This window comes from Hypomesus transpacificus, chromosome 3 (genome assembly GCF_021917145.1).
Source record: "Hypomesus transpacificus isolate Combined female chromosome 3, fHypTra1, whole genome shotgun sequence".
Taxonomy (NCBI): Eukaryota; Metazoa; Chordata; class Actinopteri; order Osmeriformes; family Osmeridae; genus Hypomesus; species Hypomesus transpacificus.
Window position 1 is genome coordinate 4,193,179 of NC_061062.1, and position 20,945 is coordinate 4,214,123.

Genomic DNA, 20,945 nt, shown 5'->3' on the forward strand with positions numbered 1-20,945 from the left:
CAACCAGCCAGCTAATGCTAGTGTGTCACTGGAAGAGGCTAACACCAAGCTAGCATCAGCTCCGCAGTGGGTCTTAACCCCTCCCCTACCTCCCTCCCCTCTCTCTCTCTCTCTCTCTCTCTCCCTCCCTCTCTCTCTCTCTCCCTCTCTCTCGCTCTGCACCTTCCACCGACGACCACTCAGGGAGGGAAGATGGAGTAGAGCAGAGGAGATATGGTAGGTGCTAAGCTTCCTTCTGCTTTCTGTTGCAGTTTCTGGTTGTGTTACAGCGTGTGTTTTCTCTGGTAGACGGTAGATGCTGGCCCCATGCTGCTTGGCATGCTGAATTAACAGGCTGTTTGATGCTAATGCCGTTAGAATGATGACAGAGGGGGAGAGGGGCGAGCAAGAGGGAGAGGTGTAAAGGAACAAGAGATGGATACAGAGAGGACAGGCAGCAGAGAGGGAGGGAGAATGAGGGAGTGGAGGGAGAGAGACATAGAGAGGCTGTCAGGAGAGGGAGCCCCTCTGTGCTTTTGTCAAAGGGGCCAAGGCTGCAGATTTGGGGGCTGCCAGACGCATACACAAACAGCCCAGCTGGCTGGGACAATAGCAGGACCTCCACCTCCGCGTCTCCAGCCAGCTCCCCAGCAGGTTGGGGCCTGTTGATGTTGTAGGATGGATAGGGAGAGGCATGTTATCTCTGTGTGATGTAAAGGTACACAAAGGTAGATTCCCTAATGCAGTGGTGTCCCTGGATGGATGTTTACTTGTGTTCCTCTACTGTTTGTGTGAGTGTGTGTGTGCCTTGAGTAAACCATCGTTGAGCATTCATACCCCAGGCCCTGTAAGACTCCCATCCCTGTATATTCCCTCCTCCCTGTACCACCAGAGAGGACCAGGACTGGCTGCTGATCCACAGGGGATGTGGAAGGAAGGAGAGGCAGGGAGGAAAGTCAGGGAGGAGAGGCAGGGAGGAGAGGCAGGGAGGAGTGGCAGGGAGGATTGGGGAGGCAGGTTGGAGAGGAGAGGCAAGGAGGAGAGGGGAGGCAGGGAGGAGAGGGGAGGCAAGGAGGAGAGGGGAGGCAGGGAGGAGAGGGGAGGCAGGGAGGAGAGGGGAGGCAGGGAGGAGAGGGGAGGCAGGGAGGACACGCCTCGCTAATGGAGATATCACTGTCTGGTCTGGTGTAGACCAACCGTAATCAGTCCAGCCCAGCCCCAGCCCCAGCCCCATTTAAACCAACCCTGCTTAACTTAGTTTGTGTTGCATCCAGCATCCAGCCTCTTACTCAGCTATATCCATTTCAGGGAGGAGTCTGACAATGTGCTTTTATTATGGCAGTGTGTGAGAAAGAGGGTATTATTGTCTTAGTGATGGAAAGAGAGAGGGGGTAAGTGTGTTAGTGATGGAAATAGAGAGAGAGAGAGAGCGAGGGAGGCAGGAAGCGAAAGGGGTGAGGGTGGGGTCGGGGGCTAGCTTTTCTTCTCTCAGGGAGAGGCTGTTTATGGTTCAGGCTGATCGTTCAGCCTGATGTATATTGTACTATCACCTGTCTGTTTGGGTGGGAATCTGTCTGTGTGCATTCCTTCAGGATGTTACTATTGCTGCTTCCATTTAATCTCTGTTTCTCAGGCTGTTAAAGGAACAGAGGAAGAGGAAGACGAGGAGAAGAGAGAAGAGGTAGCAGGGAGAAGAGGTTGATAGGAGAGAGAGGGAGAGCTAGAGAGATGAAAGGGAAAGGGGAACAAGACGAAAGAGGGAGGAGTAGTGGAGAGAAAGAGAGGGATGAGAAAGAAGAAGGGGAAAGGAGATGGTGTCAGATGTAACCAGCTGGTCCCCTGTGTTTATTGGTCCCTCCTCTTCCCTTTCTTCTCTCAAAGGTGATAGGAATTATGCTGGGAATAGGTGAGTGTGTGTGAGAGAGGTAGGGGTAGGATGTTGAACACTGAGAAGCTGCTTACTTGCAAATCATAGATTCTATGTTGCTGTTGTTATTGTTGTCTCCAGCCTTTTTAAAGGACACCTACAGTATTATAGCAACGTGTTCTTAAAGGTTAATTGAAAGCTTGGAGAAAGAGAGAGCAGTGATTAGATAAACACGTCTCTTATTGCTCCCAGACAGCTCATCACTGATGTTGCCAGCTGAGGCAACACTAGAATCTCTCTGAATCTAAGATGGCCTCCAGCCATGCCAAAGCAGAGCAGGCCAGCCAGTAGCCTGTCGCTGTGTCAGTGTCAGCCATTATCCCTCAGCAATGAATTATTGAACTTTGACTGGCTAACTGGCTAGCTGATTGGCTGAGTCAGACTGACAGCTTTGGCACAAAACATTGCAAAGATGCATATGTAGATGTGTTTGTCTGTGTGTGTGTACATATGTTTGTCTATATGTGTGTGTGTCTGTAGTGTATGTGTGCATGTGTGTGTGTGTCTATTTGAGTGTATGTGTTTGTCTGTTTGTGTGTGTGTGTGTGTGTGTGTGTGTGTCTGTTTGTCTACAGCAGCGATTCCCAACCTGTTGGCTGTGGCCCACTAGTGGTCGGTTAAGGTAATGCATGTGTGCCGCAAAACCAATGAAAAATAGAATATGAAAAATAAATATCACAATATTTATATATACTGTTGGTAAATTATTATAAAAAAATAAAGATATATTTTGCCTTTAATTCATTGTGACCAAAATGCCAATTACCCCCACCACTCAGAATCAAAAAGTGGTGCCATGCCAAGCTTGCCATGAAATGCACCCCCCTCTAATGTCTGTGCTGTATATCCCAGCATCAAATGATTCTTACTGTGCACTGAGGGGACTAGTATGTGTAACCAGAGTAAGTTTCAGGCATGTAACACTTTCCTAGTCACAGTTAGCAGGAGGGGGGCATTTCGTGGCAAGAAGGAATAAAACAAGCCTAGCATAAAAAGCACCCCCTCTCTGTTCTGTTTATCCCATTATCAAATGATTCTTACTGTACACTTAGGGGACTAGTTTGAGTAACCAGAGTATGTTTCAGGCATGTAACACTTTCCTACCTAGTCAGAGTTAACAGGGGGTGCATTTTGTGGCAAGAAGGAATACAACAAGCCTGCAATGAAATGCTCCCCCTCTATTGTCTGTTTTGTATATCCCAGCATCAAATGATTATTACTGTACACTGAGGAGACTACTATGACTGACCAGAGTAAGTTTCATGCATGTGACACTTTCCTAGTCAGAGTTATCAGGGGGAGCATTACATCTACAGGTTACTAGCTAGCTAACGGATTTGAGCAGTAACGTAACTTGGCTAGCTAGCTAACATTTTTATAATGTACTCAATTATCTTATTGCTAGTCATTGTTTACACATAAATAATGGGTCTGTCATATTTTTCCCCTATGGAAAACGTAATGTAATATGTATTTTTTTCTCCCGTTTTTAACAACAATCTGGAAAGAGATATCTGTTTCATCAGTCATGAAAAAAAGAGAGAACCCGCACAATCTGAGTGTAGGGTTAAGAGAGCAATAGCTAAATTGATAATAGCTAGTTAAGATAACCTTTTCTGGTTATTAAAAGTCACGTTTATTACTTCACTACAAGTTCCAGACCTGGCCTATTTATCACGGAAATAATCATCACTGTCCTGTACTTAGCCAATATAGCAGTTTGCAATTTAAAGTAATGTTATATGGAGGGAACCGTAGGAATGGATAAAGTAACGTAGGTTACTGCTCTCTTTACAATGTGTGCTTACTGTGGCGCGAATGGACACCTTGTCTTCTTTGATCGCTCCCGTTTGGCTCCCGTAATGTTGTTAGACATGTGTGATATGCACGAATTAAGTAAACGGATGTATTGTTGGGGGGCTGCAAAAAATATTTGAGCTTTGCAAGTGGGCCGCAAAGTGGAAAAGGTTGGGAATGGATGTGTGTCCGTTTGTCCCAGTGAGCCACTTCCTTGAATGTTGAGGTGTGACTGAACACTGAAGCATCGCCTACTGGAGTCTCTTTACTTCGTCATATCCGACACTTCCTGTGACAGGTTGCAGTTATGCCAGCATCCTGTTTCAGCCATCCTAACCCTAACCCAGTTCAGGCAAACTAATCGAATTTAACCAAGACCTGCCTAGCCCAGCCAATCTCATTTAACCATTCCCAGGCCAGTTTAGCCACGCCCCACCCACATCACGCCTATTCCAGCTCATCCCCACCCACCAAGCTCAGCCTAGCCTACCTTAGACCAACCTAACCCAGCTAACCTATCTAAACCCAGGTCATGCTAACCTTTCTTAGTCCATCCCATCCCAAGTAACCTATCCTAACCCTTTTTAGCCGAGCCTAGTCCAGCCAATTTAGTTTGACTTAGCCCAGCCGAGCTCATGTAGTTTAGCCCAGCCCATGCCTGAAGTATATTGGGTTGATCTGGACACAACATTGATGTTCTCCTGGCTCCCCTGAGAGCTCAGGCTCAGTACACAGCTCCTGGAATAGCCTAGTGGGAAGAGAGCAGAAGGATCTGTGTGTGTGAGTGTGTGTGTGTGTGTGGGTGTATGTGTGTGTTCGCCAGAACTGCTGGTCCTGCCAAAACCAGAGTGTGAGGTGTGATGAAGGTCAGAGAGACGCCCTTTTCCTTCACTTTATATCTGTACTTCTCTTTCTCTCTCTCTTTTTCTCTTTCTTTCTGCCTCTGTCTCATTGTGTGGGTGAATTGTGACTGTATTGGCTGGCTGGGTGTGGCAGTTTGTTTGTGTGTGTGGGGGGGAGGGGGGGGCATGGAGGAAGACAAAATCGTTTCTCTCTCTTCCCCTTTCTTTCTCTTTTATTCTTTCTCACTCTATTTGTCTCGCTCTTTCCCCCACTTTTTCCCACCTTGCCTCCGCTCTATTGAAATAAATCCTTTATACACACAGACTATTGATATTCAAATAGAAAAAGGGGACACATTCAGATGATCATTATTATTCAATAAAGGCCAGTTTCACCCTTAGAGGATCATATTTCAATTATCTTATCTCTGCTGACACAACTGAGAGAACACAATCAAACTCCCTGTCTGCTCCAGGCAGTAAGAGAAAATCGAATCGCCCTCTACAACCCTAACCGTAACCCCCCGTTCACCAGCAAGAATCTGTCTCAAGAATCAATTGTCAAACTTCAGGCCTAGCAAGACCTTCAAGGCCTTGTGTGTGTCTCCATGTGTGCATTCAGACGGTGCAGTGTTCTAGAATCCCTCTGGTTGTACTGGTGCCAAGTGTGACCTTGAGGTGTGTCTTTCATGTGGGTTGTCTTCTTCTAAACAGGACCAGAGGTCACAAGGAGACACAGTCATACTACACTGCACACTTTCTCTTTTTTTATGATCTGTTTCTCTGTCCATCCCTCTCTCTTGCTCTCTGTCTTCCTGATCATGCATTATTCATGTGTTCCCGGTCTGGTTCTGCCCCCTGAGACAGACAATGCTCATATTGTTCCACTGCTGCAGCAACACCTCTGCTCTAGATATTCTGTACCTTCGCATTTCCTGTTATCATTCCGGTAATTACCACTTAATGCTAGATCCAGTCAAAGCAAACGTTGTTGAAACAATGTTTCACATTGTTAAATTTAGAGACATTGATGAACATTGCTTAGTCAAGTTCCTGTTACTTCCCCGGATATAAAACATCCTCTTCCTTCCAATATGAGGCTAAGCTAATATGGCTAACCGTAGCATATGCTTAACCCAGGCAGTAATAGTACAGTCACCCCCAACCCACTCTAGCTGGCCCTGGACCTGCATCTGTCAAGCTAATGCTAAAGCTGTACTATCTCACTTTGCCCCGCTTAACTATGTAGCTGACGACACAGACGCACACACTAACACACAGACACATATGCACACACACGCACACACACACAGAGAGTCATTGCTGGGGTGGAAATAAGGCGTAGACGTAGTTAGAGCAGCGTGGTATAATATTTGTAGCTGTGTCTTCCTGGAAGTGCTCTCTCTTTCTGCTGATGCTGAGTGACATCATCTGGGCACTGGGCAGGGAGGGAGCCTGCATCAACATGGTGGCCTGGTGTAGGATACCCCCTCATGGCTTACCACATGAATCCCTCATCATGTGTGCGTGTGTGTGTTTGTGTGTGTTTGTGTGTGCCTGCAACGCCTTAATGTGCAGTAGAATGACATTGTGATGTTTGCAAATATATATCTGCAGCCTGGATTGTTATAGGCTGCACCATGGAATTTGTGTCCCGCTTCAGAAACAGCTAAGACTAAGCTGCTCGCTGTGGAAGCTGCATGTATCCATGCTCCACCGTGTGGAGGCTTGCCTGCTGGTGAGCCTTCATCCAGCAGAGGGAGATTATATAAGCCTTTATAGCCATGGTCCTGACAACTGGGTCTTATCTGCAGTGCAGTCTGGGAATGACTAGGATCCCCCACACAAGGACCTCAGACTGTTCTGAACCGCTCAGCAGAGCTTGTGATGATGAGTGAGGTAGAAAACGTCTGTGTGTGTTAGCACACATGCGTGTGTGTGTTAGTAAAGGTGTGTGTCTTGGGATAGGTGTGCGTTTGTTAGTGCAGATGTGTTAGTATGGGTGTGGATGTGGGTGTTAGTACAGGTGTTTGGTTGAAGTTGACTGCTCTGTGTGACCTGAGGGAACATGACTTTGCTGTGCTAGCCAGAGGGACTACAGGCATGGCCTATTTACTCAGCACTAATCAAGCCTCATTAAAACTCTGCAGCATCACCACACATGCTTGTTAGTTTGCCGAAGACTCAGAGAGAATAGTGAGGATGAGGGAGGCATTTTTGAGTGGTTGTGCTGTTCATGTACCGCATGTACCCATGTAGCTCTTCGGCCCATTATCAACTATAACAGAAGGCTTGTTACCATAACAGAACATGGGGAGAAGCAGGCATGTAGGAACAGAAGACTGATTGTGTTGTCATTAATGAGGTTAGGTGATGCATTACGAGCGTGGTTAATACCTAATATATGTTGCTCATGGGTACGTACCTAAACATCAGAATTCCTTTCTGGTACTAAATAATACATTGAACATCACATAACCATTTATAAATGCCAAATGTATTCTGTTTTGGAAGTTCCATGAAATGTCTGTGGAATTCTATGATGATGGTCATCATCCCTGCTAGGCATCGTCACAGGGTGAGGCTTGAGGTATTTTTTTAGAAGGGTGATCTCACCCTGGACTGTTGACAGGAAATGACACGCCTCGGATAGGAAGTAGTCCAAAGACAGGTTACATCACTTCCTGACTTATGGCCATGTGAATTGGAAGGGGTGATCTCTTTTATGACTGTAGGTTGTAGAAAGACAGAGACCTGATCCCAGTTCACGTCTGTCACTATAGAAAGTATTTTAGTTCCTTCGATGCTCTCTCTCCTGCTGGGAAGGATCAGTCTACCTCATCATCATCATCATCATTATCATTCTTTTCTCTCCTCTAATGGGAGCTGTGGCTGTAGTCATTGGTAAGAAGGAGGAGAGATGGAGAGCGAGGACGTTGATTCCAAAGGGGAGTGGCTTTGCTCTCTCTCTCTCTCTCTCTCTCTCTCTCTCTCTCTCTCTCTCTCTCTCTCTCTCTCTCTCCTCTCTCTCTCTCTCTCTCTCTCTCTCTCTCTCTCTCTCTCTCTCTCTCTCTCTCTCTCTCCTCACACACACAATCACTCACACACACTCACACACACAAACACATGGCCAAGCTGACGCCAGTGCAATGCTGTGTCTGTCTCTCGTTCTGTCACAGAGAAGAGAGGAGAGGAGAGAAGGACTGTAGTCATCTGCATCACCTCGGACCTGATGGGAAATATCCTTCCCGTGTATGGAATGTTCTGGATTAGCCAGTGTGCTGAGCTAGCGTGCTGGAATTGCCATGTTAGGAGCTGTTTCTGAGGTATGCTACTGGAGGAATCTGATCACACAGTAGAGCTAGCTCGTTAGCATGTCAGTGTCATGTTGTCCATAACCGCGCTAACGTTCCTATCAGGACTGAGTGGGTTTTTGCCGGTGTTCCTGCTCATCTGTGTTTGTGTCTACATGTGTGTGTGGAGCAGAGAAACCTAGCATGGAGGTGTAAACAGCAGGGTCTGAGGATGCTGTTGTTATCCAGACAATGTGCATGGGCTGTTTGTAGAGAAAATAGAATAGTTGGGCTTTCTTTATATGTGTGTATGCTGCTGCTGATGAGTGTATCAGGTTTCGGTTCCGATGTGTGTTAGCCCTTCTGGGGATGTCTGACAGTGTGTGTGTGCACACATGCTGGAGCAGAGAGGGGAGTGAGGAGACAGGAAGGCAGGTGGGCTGAATGCTGTCAGGCCTGGGGCAGAACGCTGGCTCTGCACTTCCACACACTGGACAGTCTGCATCTGTGTGTGTGTGTGTGTGTGAGAGAGAGAGATACACGAGCTGGAGAGAGGTAAGCGGAGAGACTGAGGGATGGAGGTGAGGGATGGAGAGGGGGAGGGGGCAGGAAGAGAGGGACTCAGGAGGAGGTGCAAGCAGAGACTGGAACTGGGCTGGGCTGATTTATATGTACAAGGTCTCTGTGTCTGGCTCTGGCTCTGTCTGTCTAGGCGTGTCTGGCTGTTTGTGAGTGTGTGTGTGTGTGTGAGTATAGATATATGTGTCACCAGCTTACTTTATCAGCAGTGGAAGGCTTTGTCAAATGAAGGAGGAGCTGAGTGATATTTCCTGATGAGATAGAAAGGTCACAAGGTAATACAGTCATCTAATTGGCTCATCACTCACCAACATTACACTCTTATTGGTGGAGCAGGACTGTAACCGTAATGGCGGCATAATCAACCAACCGGAAGCTCTGCTCAGCCCTGCCATTGATTTCCAAAGACACAGCGCCCCCTCATCACCTCTCACAGAGACATCAGAAAGAGGCTGTGTGTGTGTGTGTGTGTGTGTGTGTGATTTGTTTTCTCCAGCCTTCCTAGAGGCTGCTGTGAGTCACAGTAGGACATTAGAAGAAGGAGGCAGAGTGAGGCAGAGAGTCAGGCCCAGCAGGGCTGGAGTGTCATAGTAGCATGTCTAGCTATGCAAGCTTGTTATAGCAGCTTAGCACAGCATTAGGCTTTTGACTGTAGAGTAATGTTATCTGAACGGAGACCAGATCCTTCTCTGGTTGGTTAGACCAGGTTTTGAATGACAGAAGAGGAGATGATCTTTATTAAAGCAAGATTAGGTCTCAGATTAAACACTGTCTGTGATTTAACAGGAATTACGGAGAGAAGCCTGGGTTCCCGTATTGCAGTCTGTCATGTCTTTGATTAAAACACGTATGATACATGTATGATACATGTGACTGTTGGGATGGCTGGTTTGGTGTCATCACAGAGAATTAGAAAGAAGCTGAAATACAACCCCCTCTGCACCACCCACCCCACCTCACCCAACCCCACTCTGTTCATAATGAAATACCCCACCCCACCCCAACTCTCTCTCTCCCCTCCCTCCCTCCTTCCTTCCCCCTACACACCTTGCTAGGTGCAGGGTGATCATGTCCAGTCTAATATTAGCTGTCATACAGAACAGGCTGGGTGTTTCTCCCTCAGCGCAGCATGAGAGGGTCGGCTTGTGGATTAGCATGTGTAATAACCCACTAGGCTTTTCTATTCATGAATTAAACATATCTGGCTGTTCTAGTCTTACTAATTAATATGTCTCTCCTTTCCTCCTATGTCTTTCTTTCCTTCCTCACATCCACTGGTTCCAGTTGTTGTTCTTCTCAGATAAGGGCTTTGTGCTTCAAGGTCAACTTCAATGTGAGCAGTGGACTGTCTGTTTGTTGCTGGTGACTTTGGGCTGAAAGATTTCAGAGCTTCTTCTTTCACTCATTCCTCTCGTCCATCTCTCTCTCTCTCCCTCTCTCTGTGTCCTGTCTGTGGTCTCACCACAGTTACTGATTAATGGCGTGTATCTTTTTTCCTTCCTTCTACCTCCCTCTCCCTCCCTCTACCTCCCCCTCTCCAGCTGATTTCGAGGACCCATCCATCCTAGTACTGCAGCTGAGACAGTTGTGTTAGACAATGAACGTGGTTGTCACCTCTCCCCTCGCCAGTGAGGCCCCCTCCCCCATGATCACCTCAGTTACGCCCACCCTGGACCCCCCATCAGGTGACCCCCATGACCTGGAGGATACCTCCTCCACAGCCTCTCCAGGCCTCGCTCCAGGGCCCAGCAAGGGCAGCCCTGGCCTGGACTCGCCCCCCCGGGAGAGAGACCCCTCGCAGAGGTCTCGGAAGCCCCCTCCCCTGCACACGGGGGCGGACTGGAAGGTGGTTCTTCACCTGCCGGAGATCGAGACCTGGCTGAGGAACACCTCAGAGAGGGTCCGTGACCTCACACACTCCGTCCACCTGGACTCCCAGAACAGGCACGTGGATGTGCACCTAGTTCAGCTCAAGGTAAGGACAACACACACACATACACTCATGCAAAACACACTTGCACATACACTCACACACACACACACAATTCAGGGTGTGGTTTCTTACCCTGTAAAGACCACTGATGTGTGCTGGTGATGGTTGGTTGTAATGGGATGGCTGTAACAGGCTTGGAGCTGCTCTGGGCCTGTGAGCGAGCGAGGCTGAAACTCCTACACTCAGAACTGTGAGGGAGAGAGCAGGGATCTAGATTCACCTCCCCAGAGAGAAGTAGGGGGAAAGAAAGAAAGAGAGAGAGAGAATAAAAAAGACAAAGATGTAGAAAGAGAGAATTGATCCGTTTTCTAGCCAATAGTCTCACTGGATTATGACAAGCCAATCAGAACACTGATTAAACAAGGAAATTGATGTTGATCACAAGACTAGATTATCTTGGCCAGACCAGCTAGCTAAAATGACTCTCCCTTAATATTTATTTTATTGTCATGTCCCATTGTTCTGTACAGTTGTAATTATATAGTTAAATATAAAAAAAGAAAGAAAATATTTTTCTCAAATGTCATTCAGACACTTTTATCCAAAGTGACCAACAGGTGGGGAGTTGAACCACCAACATTATGATCTGCAGTCAAATGCTCTACTTCTGATGTATTCTGATTATGTCTTCTGATTATCTTCTACATTCGATAGTTTATCTGTAGTATATTTTCAGTACAGAACAGTGCGTGTGTGTGTGTTTGCATGAACGACCTCAGAGCCAGTGTCATAACTGGATTCCATTTGGAGCATCATAACATAATGAGAGGCCCTCACTTCTCCCTGTGACCTAGTCCAGGGTTACATAACCAGGGTTATGTAGTTAAATCATCAGATACCACTTTTCAATTTGTATCATCCCGCTCTGCTCATCCTTCAGTGTCGACATCAACTTCTCTGTTAACTTTGCTAATCTCTAATCTCCCATGCAGTACTGTTTCAGATGCCGCATACTGTCATTCGTTTTATGGTTTGCAGAGATTTAGTTTAGAGTTGCGTCATTGCCAGCTTTGACCCACCGTCTGGCTAGACCTTTCACTGACACGACAGGCTGACTGTTCTGTGCAGAATAGATCATGTATTTGTTTATCAGTCCATAACAACTTATTCAAGCGATGCACGGGATGCATTGCAAAGCTGTTCCCTTGTAGTGCTAGTTTGCTTAAGACACTACCCGCTATGGTGTACATCCGGCTGACACAAGGCCACCCTTATGTTTCCAGCCTGGGTAACAGAAGTAGCTGGCCCTCCAGTAGAGTGCAGTGTTTGCCCTGAGGCTGTGAAGTGTTAGATACAGGCTGCTGCCCCCTCTGCTGGGGTAATGAAGCATTACAGCAGACTGGCGCACTGCTGGGACACCAGCTGGGGGCAACTCTACATGGTTGCTCTGTCTCCATGGACCAGACCCACACAGGGTTTTATCTAGAACAGACCCACATAGGGTTCTATCTAGAACAGACCCACACAGGGTTCTATCTAGAACAGAACACACAGAGTTCTATCTAGAACAGACCCACACAGGGTTCTATCTAGAACAGAACACACAGAGTTCTATCCAGAACAGAACACACAGAGTTCTATCTCGAACAGAACCACACAGGGTTCTATTTCGACCAGACCCACACAGGGTTCTATCTAGGACTGAGCCACTCAGTGCTTCTGCGAGCTGCTCCCTGATGTGGTGGTCTAAGAATAACATCCCTGTCTACTCTCTGCTCCTGCACTCTGCTTCTGTTTAGACCTCTGCCTCTGTTTCTGCTGCATCTGCCTCTGTTTCTGCCTCTGCCTCTACATCTGTCTCTGACTCTGTCTGTGCTTCTCTGACTGGCTGAGCAGAAAATCAGATGAATGTGAATGAAACATGCAGCCTCTGGGGCCTGGGGAGCAGGATACTGCTGGAGAGGCTGGTCTGGAGTCAGTGACTAGTCACCCACTAGTGGTTGTGATTAGGGTTACAGGGAGGGAATCTGATCCAGGGCCTGTGTTCTGTGTCGGGGAGCAAGTGAAGAGGAGAGCGGAGAAATCGCTCCCCCCAAAGGCTGAGTCATCTCACAAACACACACACACACACGCATACATGGATGCACACGCACACACAAACATGCTGTTGAATACTTCCACAGTGTTTAATCAAGAAGAGATCCGGTTAGAGAACAGCTTATCGGACACACACACACGTAGTCAGCACACAGTCTGAAAGAGGTTCAAGTCACAACCTCCCTATTCTGATTGGTAATCTGTGTTTCACTGGTGGGACTTGGTTTGGTCCTGTCCTAGATAGATACTTCAGTATATAGCCTACATGACCTCCTCCATTCCTTCAGTAGACAGCTGACATCATCTTACCTGGACTTGTCCCAGTCACCTCTACAGCTCTGTCAACAGATGAGACCTGTCTCTGGAACCTTCCCTCACTCCCTCTGCAGACAGAATCACCTTGCAACACCCTGCCCTCATGCAGACAGAGCTCTGCAGCTGTGGAGTGTATGTGTATGTGTGTGAATGTGTATGTATGTATGTGTGTGTATGTATATGTATGTGTGTGTGTAAGTGTAAATGTATGTGCGTGTGTATGCGTGTGTGTTTATGTGTGTGGTCATGTGAGCAGTGGGACCCAGGTCAGGTTCTGATTGGTGAATGGTGTCTTTGTTCCGGGGTTCAGTGTGGTTCTGTGAGGAGGGTGACTCAGAGAGACATGTCATGTCTGGGCCTGCTCAGTGTCCTGGCTGGACTACGTACCACTTGCTAGGAGAACATGGCTCTTAGTGTTGACATCACTGAGAGCTAGACACCCGTTCCTAGCCTTACCCTGACCTCTAGTGGTGAGTATGTATGTTCCTACAGAATATTTCCTCCAAAGAGAGTCAGAGAAGGACATGACTGTAGATGTAGCTACAGAATGCTCTAGTGGTGCAAACTCCCACTATAGATCTGTGATGTGACTTCCTCAGGCTGTTTCAGAGAGCCACAGTGTGTTCTTGGCTCTGCAGTGTTGACTCTGAGGCTGGTAGAAAAGACACAATCATATAATCCACACCACGTCCTGCGTACGCAGGGCTCGCAACTGACTTTTTTCCTCACTGTCCCAGTACTGTCCCGAACTGTGCAAAATTAACCATCCCAAACTGAACTTGACCGGTCCCAAAATGTTAATTCTTGCATTTTGACATTCTGACATGGGTCTAGGATATTTGCAACACTATTTAAGAAATCCCTACAGTTGTGGGCCTCAAATCAATGTCTGAATTTCAATGTGTATACATACACCATAGAATACACAATTTTCTTGCTTGTTTTATTGTGGGGCTAACACAATTCTTGCTGTGGCTGTAGTATGTATAAATGCAGTTTTGCAAAAGTTTCTAAACGTTTAACAAATATTTAGAAGAAAAAACGTTTGCATCATTGATGAGTACTTGATAAGGACTAATGTCTACTAAACTGTATTGTACTCTACTGTACTTTGCTCTGCTTTACTCTACTCTGTTTTAGGCTCCTCCCCTCTCCTCCCCTCCCCTCTCCTCCCCTCCCCTCTCCTCTCCTCCCCTCCCCTCTCCTCTCCTCCCCTCTCCTCTCCTCTCCTCTCCTCTCCTCTCCTCTCCTCTCCTCTCCTCTCCTCTCCTCTCCTCTCCTCTCCTCTCCTCTCCTCTATATTTAGCCTGCCTGAGGGTGTGTGTCCTGCCCTTGACATGCAGTCATAGCAGGGATATTCTATTAGCACCAGAGAACAGCAGACACTCTGCCGCCCTCAACCTCAGCTAACCTTAGCTGCACCCCCGGCCTCGCTACTGTTTTACTGTTATTGTGTGAGCTAACAGTAGCCACAATTGAGTAGAATACAAAAGTAGACATGGCTATCACTGTTCCTGTATTGAATAGATAAATATGACTTTCGTATGGCCCGTGTAGGTACAGATGCCCGTGTATAGAACATAGAGATGTATCAGTGTATTACATCCCTCCTCCCCGCCCAACTAAGGCCCCACCCACCCCACCATGTAACAGCTGCATGTAGAATGTGGAGAGGGCTGGGGACTGGGTTGCAGTGGTGACACACACACACACACACTCCCAGCCGCAAGTTCAAGCTCCTCCAGCTTTATTTATACTTCCCCATAACTGTATGTGTGTGTGTATGTGTGTGTGTGTATGTGTGTGTGTGTGAGAGCCTGTGGTGTCTATCAGCTGTCTGAACACATTTATAATCACTGATGTCATCCCAGATACGCCTAGAATCCCAGGAATTCTGCCGCCTGCAGTCCTCTCCTCCTTTCCGCTCCTCCTCGCCTCTCCTCTGGAGATCCTCAACCCACGCTTGGAGAGCAAGCTGGGTGGGGTGAGACTGGGGGGGAGGTGAAGGGTGAGAGCGAGGAACTGTTGGGACACACACACACACACACACACACACGTAATGCCCCTGAACCACCAGGAGGGCACCGAGCAGCGTTGCTCTCCTGTGTGTCTGTGTGCAGCTTCTCTCACTGCAACACCAGGGACAGAGTGTGGAGTGCTTTATGAGATCTCCCCTCTCTCTGCTCTGGGTCAGGTTACTGTGTAGGGTCTGGACCGGCTGACAGCTTACCGTATACAGAAGCATGAGCACAGCTGACATACGGGGTTCACAACAGAACCACAGCATACACATACAGTAGAGTACTGTGAATGTCCCCCACAGGGAGGGAGAGAGGCCCCTGCAGATCAACCCTACTGTTAGTTATACTGTAAGTTATGCAACAAAGTTACCAGCGTTAATCACAGCTGGTTTAACAAACAAGGGCACGTATCAAATCAGATTAGATACTGACCGGTTTCCCTGGAGATGTCCTTGACTACCACCCCCCACGCCCCCCCCCCTTCTGCCGCCTGATTCCCCCACAGTCTCTGTCGCCCTGCCTCAGCTGCCTCTAGGAGGGATAACTGAGGAGGAATGAGGGGTGGGGGGGTTTGAAGAGGAGTCTACATGAGGGGGAGTTTGCAGCCTAAAATAGCTCCCCAAATGTTGTCTGGAGCTCCTCCCATGAGAAAGAGGTCAAGGGGGGGGGGGGGGGGGGGGGGTAAGGGGGGTGGGCAGTGACACCACCCACCATAGCTAGCACATGGGAGACCAAGCACACCGGAGCAGACCAAGACGTCTAACCAACACACCAGGACTGTGTGACAGTGCTAGCCTTGTAGCTTTGCTGCAAACCCACTCATCTGATTGGAAATCTGTGGAGAAATTAAACCTTGTTTCTCATCTTTGTGACGGGTAAGGAGAAGACTAACAGCTCTGGTCAGAGTTTGTTTGAATGAAAGGTTTCTGGATGTGTCGGTCATGCCACAGTCCTGGCAGTTTGTTTAGAATACTTCGTGTTTTGAACTTTCAGTGTTGTATGTTGAATGGATCTGTGAGATTCTTACAATGAACAAATGTGTGTGTGTGGGTTTTAGTGTCAGTGTGTGTTTGAGTGTGGATTTTAGTGTGTGCATGTGTGTTTTTGTGTATGTGTTTTAGTTTGTGCATGTGTGTGTGTACATGTATGTATGTGCTGTATGTGAATTATTTCACCATCAGAATCCTGTCATGCCTATGCAGTTCAGTGACAGACCCAGAAACAGCTGTTAAAATAACATGTGCTTGTTTAGAAACTTGTTTAAAATAACATGTGCTTGTTTAGACATTCAAGTGACATTCAAACACTTGAATGTCTATGTACAGCACATGACTAGTTAGCCTGGCCTTTCTGCCCAGGACTTGTGTAGGAGATGATATGGTGACTGTTATGAGGATATCGCTATTGCAGGATACAATGACAGCAACTCAGATATACTGTTGCTTAGTCACCGGTTCCTTGGCTAATAGCATGCTCCTCTGCTACACAGACAGATGAGTTTATTAGCCTTGTGCGAGTGAGTGTGTGTATGTGTGCATGTGTGTCTGTGTGATGGGTCAAAGACGAGCTGCGCGGCTATGTGTTTGACCTACATTCAGGGATGCCAGTGGGTTTATTTGCGGAGCAGGAAGTACTCGTGCCAAGATCCTGCCTACCCTCCCAGAGGTGTTCTGTTGTTAGTGTGTTGTTATGACGACACCTTAGTGACTGTAGCAGGGGGGCTTAAGGTTAAAGTACAGTAACCCTGTAAGACTGGAGACAGTTTTAGTGTTTTGGATATTTACTGCAGGTGTATTTGATTTGTCTCAACTGGTGCTGAAGGGAGTGAACTCTCTCACCGAGTAAAAGAAACCAAGCGTCCAACTGCCAGTATAGCTAATTACAATTGACTTAGAGTTACAGATGATATTATTCAGAATATCAAAGGATAAACACCTGCCCTGACTACACTGTGTCCTGTTGTTGTCCTGTGTCTTGCGTGAATCGCTAGGAGCTGACCGTTTATTTTTTTCGTCGTCAACTATGTCCGAAATGACTATTCTGAACAAATACGAAGTTGTGTCGTATAGCAGAGGATGTTCACAGACAGCTACAATACTATTGCCCTCCCTTCATTCTAAAATGTCAGTGACATCTCAACATTGATAAACCTTCGCGACACTGCGTCACGCGAATTTTTCGCAGAAAGTTTTCAACTCAAGCGAGAGACGCGCGCGAATTCGCGTGTTTGCATTTACTTTACTTGTAATCTCGCCGTGTGATTAATTCGTTTCGCGTCTTGTTGTTCCGTGGTGGTCTTGTTGTGGTCCTGTTGTGGTCTTTTTGTGGTTCTGTTGTGGTCCTGCTGGTCCTGCCTCACCGCAACACAGTACTGCTCATCAGAAGCTCCGTGCTGCGGTCAGATGACTCGAAAGCTGTAGGGTATGAACCTGCTCACACCAGACTGCAGCCAGGTCAGAGTGCATGTTGCCAAATGTAATATAAAAGCTCTGACAGACCACGGAACACCCAAACACAGCAGTGCTGCCTCTCTCCTCGTGTGACTGTTCTGTAACGAGTGACTTTCACTCTCATGGAAAGCCTCCATCACTGTTGCAAAGCCCCTCTCTGTTCCTCTGAGGAGAGAAAGTCCTTCCCCACAACTGTTTGTGTGTGTGTTTGTGTGTTGGTGTGTGATTGTGTCTTGGTTTGTGTGTGTGTGTGTTGGTGTGTCACTGTCCACAGGCAAGGTGGTGGTGAGGGGTGAAAGGTGGAAGGTCATCTAAGCCTGGATGCCTGACTAAACACATGCTGACTTGAGCTCCAGTCTTCACAGGGACAACAATATAACACCACAAACACCATCAGGGCTGGAGGGATTACATGTTGCTACATCACATTCCTGGTACTGAGACTGACTTTCTGCAATATCATTAATATTATTATTTCTCCAGACCTTGTCAATTGCTAATGGACTGGTTGGCTGTGGAAAAACATCTGCTGTCATTTTGAAAATGTCAAAACCTCCAACTTCTGTATAGCTGCTGTTGTCCTCCTTAAAGAAGGAAGAATAGGACTGTAGGGTTTGGTCTGGGCGAAGGAAGAAGAACAAGTGACAGCTTTATAATCAGATATTCCAGGGCCGGGAGATGGTGACTGTTGTGTCCCCCCCAGAACAGGAGGAAGTAGGTCAGGTTTCTAGGATGACTCAGGGCTTTTCAGGGCGAACTTTTCAGGACAGTCAGAAGAGGGTTTTAGCCCAGCAGTCTGCCTGTCTGGCGGGCCAGCCCGACGTCTCCCCCCCCCCCCCCATTTCCTGTGCCTCTCCCCCCCAACCACCACCCCCTCCTCTTAAAATTATAACTGGTCTCTGGATCAGGCTTTGAGCCAGTAGTCAAGGTGACAGCCAGCTAGGACCAGATAGAGCCTAGGACAGTTATCCTGTTACTGTAAGACCTTTCATAGACATTTCATAGAACATACTGTATACCATCAGCTCCATAAATACAGAATATTACTGTAGTCCTTTATTAAGCAACGTGATTGGACAGACCTGAGGAAAGAGGGTGAAGTATCTTCCCTTATTGGTCTGCTGGTCAACTGCTGTGTGGCTGAGAGGCCCTGAGAGGGGCTGAGAGGGGCTGAGAGGGGCTGGGAGGGTCTGGGAGGGCCTGGGAGGGGTGGTGGAGGGGCTGGGAGGGGCTGGGAGGGGCTGGGAGGGGCTGGGAGGGGTGGTGGAGGGGCTGGGAGGGCTGGTGGAGGGGCTGGGAGGGGCTGGGAGGGGCTGGGAGGGGTGGTGGAGGGGCTGGGAGGGGCTGGGAGGGGCTGGGAGGGGTGGTGGAGGGGCTGGGAGGCGCTGAGAGGGGCTGAGAGGGGCTGGAAGGGGCTGGGAGGGGTGGTGGAGGGGCTGGGAGGGGCTGGAAGGGGTGGTGGAGGGGCTGGAAGGGGCTAGGTTGACCAGCCATGACCAGATCTGCCATGCTGGAACTGGTACAGTAGAACAGCACAGATCTTTCCATAACCAGATTCAAATCGAGGCCTGCATAAAATAAAGCAAAGGACACTGTTTGACTCTTACGTGCTACATATTCTGCCTTCATCTCGTTCATTTCTCTAAGCGTCATCAAGCACACAGTCCATGTGGGTTTGACTCACGTCTCCGACATGAGAGGATGAGTTTGTCTCTCTGTGTCAGTTCTGCTTCTGCCGAGGGCCCTCTGCTAAAGTTCTTTCAGTTTGTGGTGTGGTTGCTGCTGTTAGGATCATCAGGACTGAAGGGAACCTGCCAGGACAGTCATGAGTTGTTTGATGAGTTGGATGAGGAATAGTAATAGTTGTGGATTCATTTAGCAGACGCTTTCATCCCAAATGACGTACAGGGGGAAATTTGAACCTGTGACCTGGATACCCACGAGATAGTAAATAGAATTGGAATAAAACTATTTCATGGTAGATTCAAGTGAGTGGTTAGTGTACTGTAGGGAAAAATATGGTTTTGCTGTGACTTCCTTTGTCACATACTGATTACTTTTGCTGAATTGTTTGCTGAATTGTCCCCTTTTCTTGTGTGTGTGTGTGTGTGTGTGTGTGTGTGTATGAATGTATGTGTTGTCCATTGTCCATGCACGTGTCCAGGACATCTGTGAGGACATCTCAGACCACGTGGAGCAGATCCACGCGCTGCTGGAGACGGAGTTCTCTCTGAAGCTGCTGTCCTACTCGGTGAACATCATTGTTGACATCCGCAGTGTTCAGCTCCTGTGGCACCAGCTGAGGGTGTCCGTCCTGGTGCTCAAGGAGAGGCTGCTGCAGGGGCTGCAGGACTCCAACGGCAACTACACCAGGCAGACCGACATTCTGCAGGCCTTCTCTCAGGACCATGACCAGGTTAGAAACTACATTACCCAGAATGCACCACAGCTTGGCGACCTCACCCTCAAACATCTGCGGGATTTCTAAACCATATTGTTCACATCACGACAGACTGTCGCCACCTTGTGGAATACACAAGAAAAACAAAAAAAATAAATAAATAAAAAAAGTTATTTATAAAGACACTATTTCCTTATAACATGTGGTTGAAAAAGCATAAAAAAATAAAAAGTGTGATTTGGACAAAAAAGTTAATGAATCCAACTATGTGTTTGATAACAAAACAAAAAAACAAGAACTGCCCTTTTATTTGACCAATTTCAGACTTTATGACGACATGTTGTGAGTAGCTTTAAGATAGTTGAAAACACTAAGTGAACATCTCTACGTTGATGACACTATTTCAATAACAAATTTGTCTCAACATGAACAAGCTCTGCTTTGTCTGCAGACCCGCCTGGACGCGCTGACTGAGGTGGACGACTGTGGTCAGCTGACCATCAAGTGCAGCCAGGACTACTTCTCTCTGGACTGTGGCATCACTGCCTACGAACTGAGTGACTACAGCCCCAGTGACGACGCAGAGGCCCGAGGCCAGGCCCAGGAGGGGTCACAGGAGGGTCCGCAGGCCCAGGAGGGGTCACAGGAGGGTCCGCAGGCCCAGGAGACGAGGTGTTCCTACCCTGAGCTCCAGCGAGACTTCCCAGAGCTCCTCCAGAGCGTCAACCTCCTCACCATCGCCGCCGAGAACCTGTCCTCCAATCAGGGGCTCGTCTCCAAAGAGAGGGTGGAGCCTGGCGCCTGTGAGGACACGCCCGCCTGTGTGGAAAAAGACAACAACTCTCTGTCCGTGCCCACAATGCACTGCGGTAGCAGTACGCCTCAGAGCGAGAGTTCGCTCTCCAAGCGTCCTCTCCAGGGGAGGGTGAGCAGCGAAGTGTCCCCCACCCAGCCCTCTCTTCCCCCCAAGAGGGCTATGTACCTGGAGGGTGAGGACCTCCACTACACCCACCCAGGGGGCAGCTTTCACAGATCCAGCCTGCCTCCGGGCCTCCAGTTCCAGGCCGAACTGAGCCGGAGCACCCCCTCCCTTTTGGATCCTCCGGATCGCTCTAAGTTCTGGCTAGAGCTGGACAGTGTGTACCCCAATGCAAACGCCAGCCAATCCTACGAGAGCCTGCAAGCTATGAATGGAAAGAACCTGCAGAAGAGCCAAAAGCAGAGGCTCAGAGAGGGGCCCAAACTCGGGGGGGTCATAGCCCCTTTCCCCCTGCAGAGGAGCATCTCCGAGGCTGGCCGCCCCCCAGGGCG

General features: G+C 48.2%; 1 protein-coding gene and 1 long non-coding RNA gene across 2 annotated transcripts in view; one reads left to right on the top strand and one right to left on the bottom strand.

Annotated features, from left to right (window-relative positions):
• The first annotated feature begins 167 nt into the window (after positions 1–167).
• akap6 (A kinase (PRKA) anchor protein 6) overlaps positions 168–20,945 on the top strand; it is a 59,666-nt gene continuing 38,888 nt past the window's right edge. The window contains exons 1-4 of the mRNA XM_047051441.1: positions 168–216; positions 9,959–10,392; positions 19,398–19,649; positions 20,086–20,942. Of these exons, the coding sequence (XP_046907397.1) occupies positions 10,015–10,392; positions 19,398–19,649; positions 20,086–20,942 (1,487 nt within the window). The 5' untranslated portion in view covers positions 168–216; positions 9,959–10,014. The remainder of the gene's footprint in view (positions 217–9,958; positions 10,393–19,397; positions 19,650–20,085; positions 20,943–20,945) is intronic.
• Positions 14,635–15,236, bottom strand: LOC124462961. Its single transcript, XR_006955499.1, has 3 exons — positions 15,216–15,236; positions 14,993–15,101; positions 14,635–14,784 (listed from the first exon to the last, which is right to left on the bottom strand). It is a non-coding gene; the product is annotated as an uncharacterized LOC124462961 (long non-coding RNA).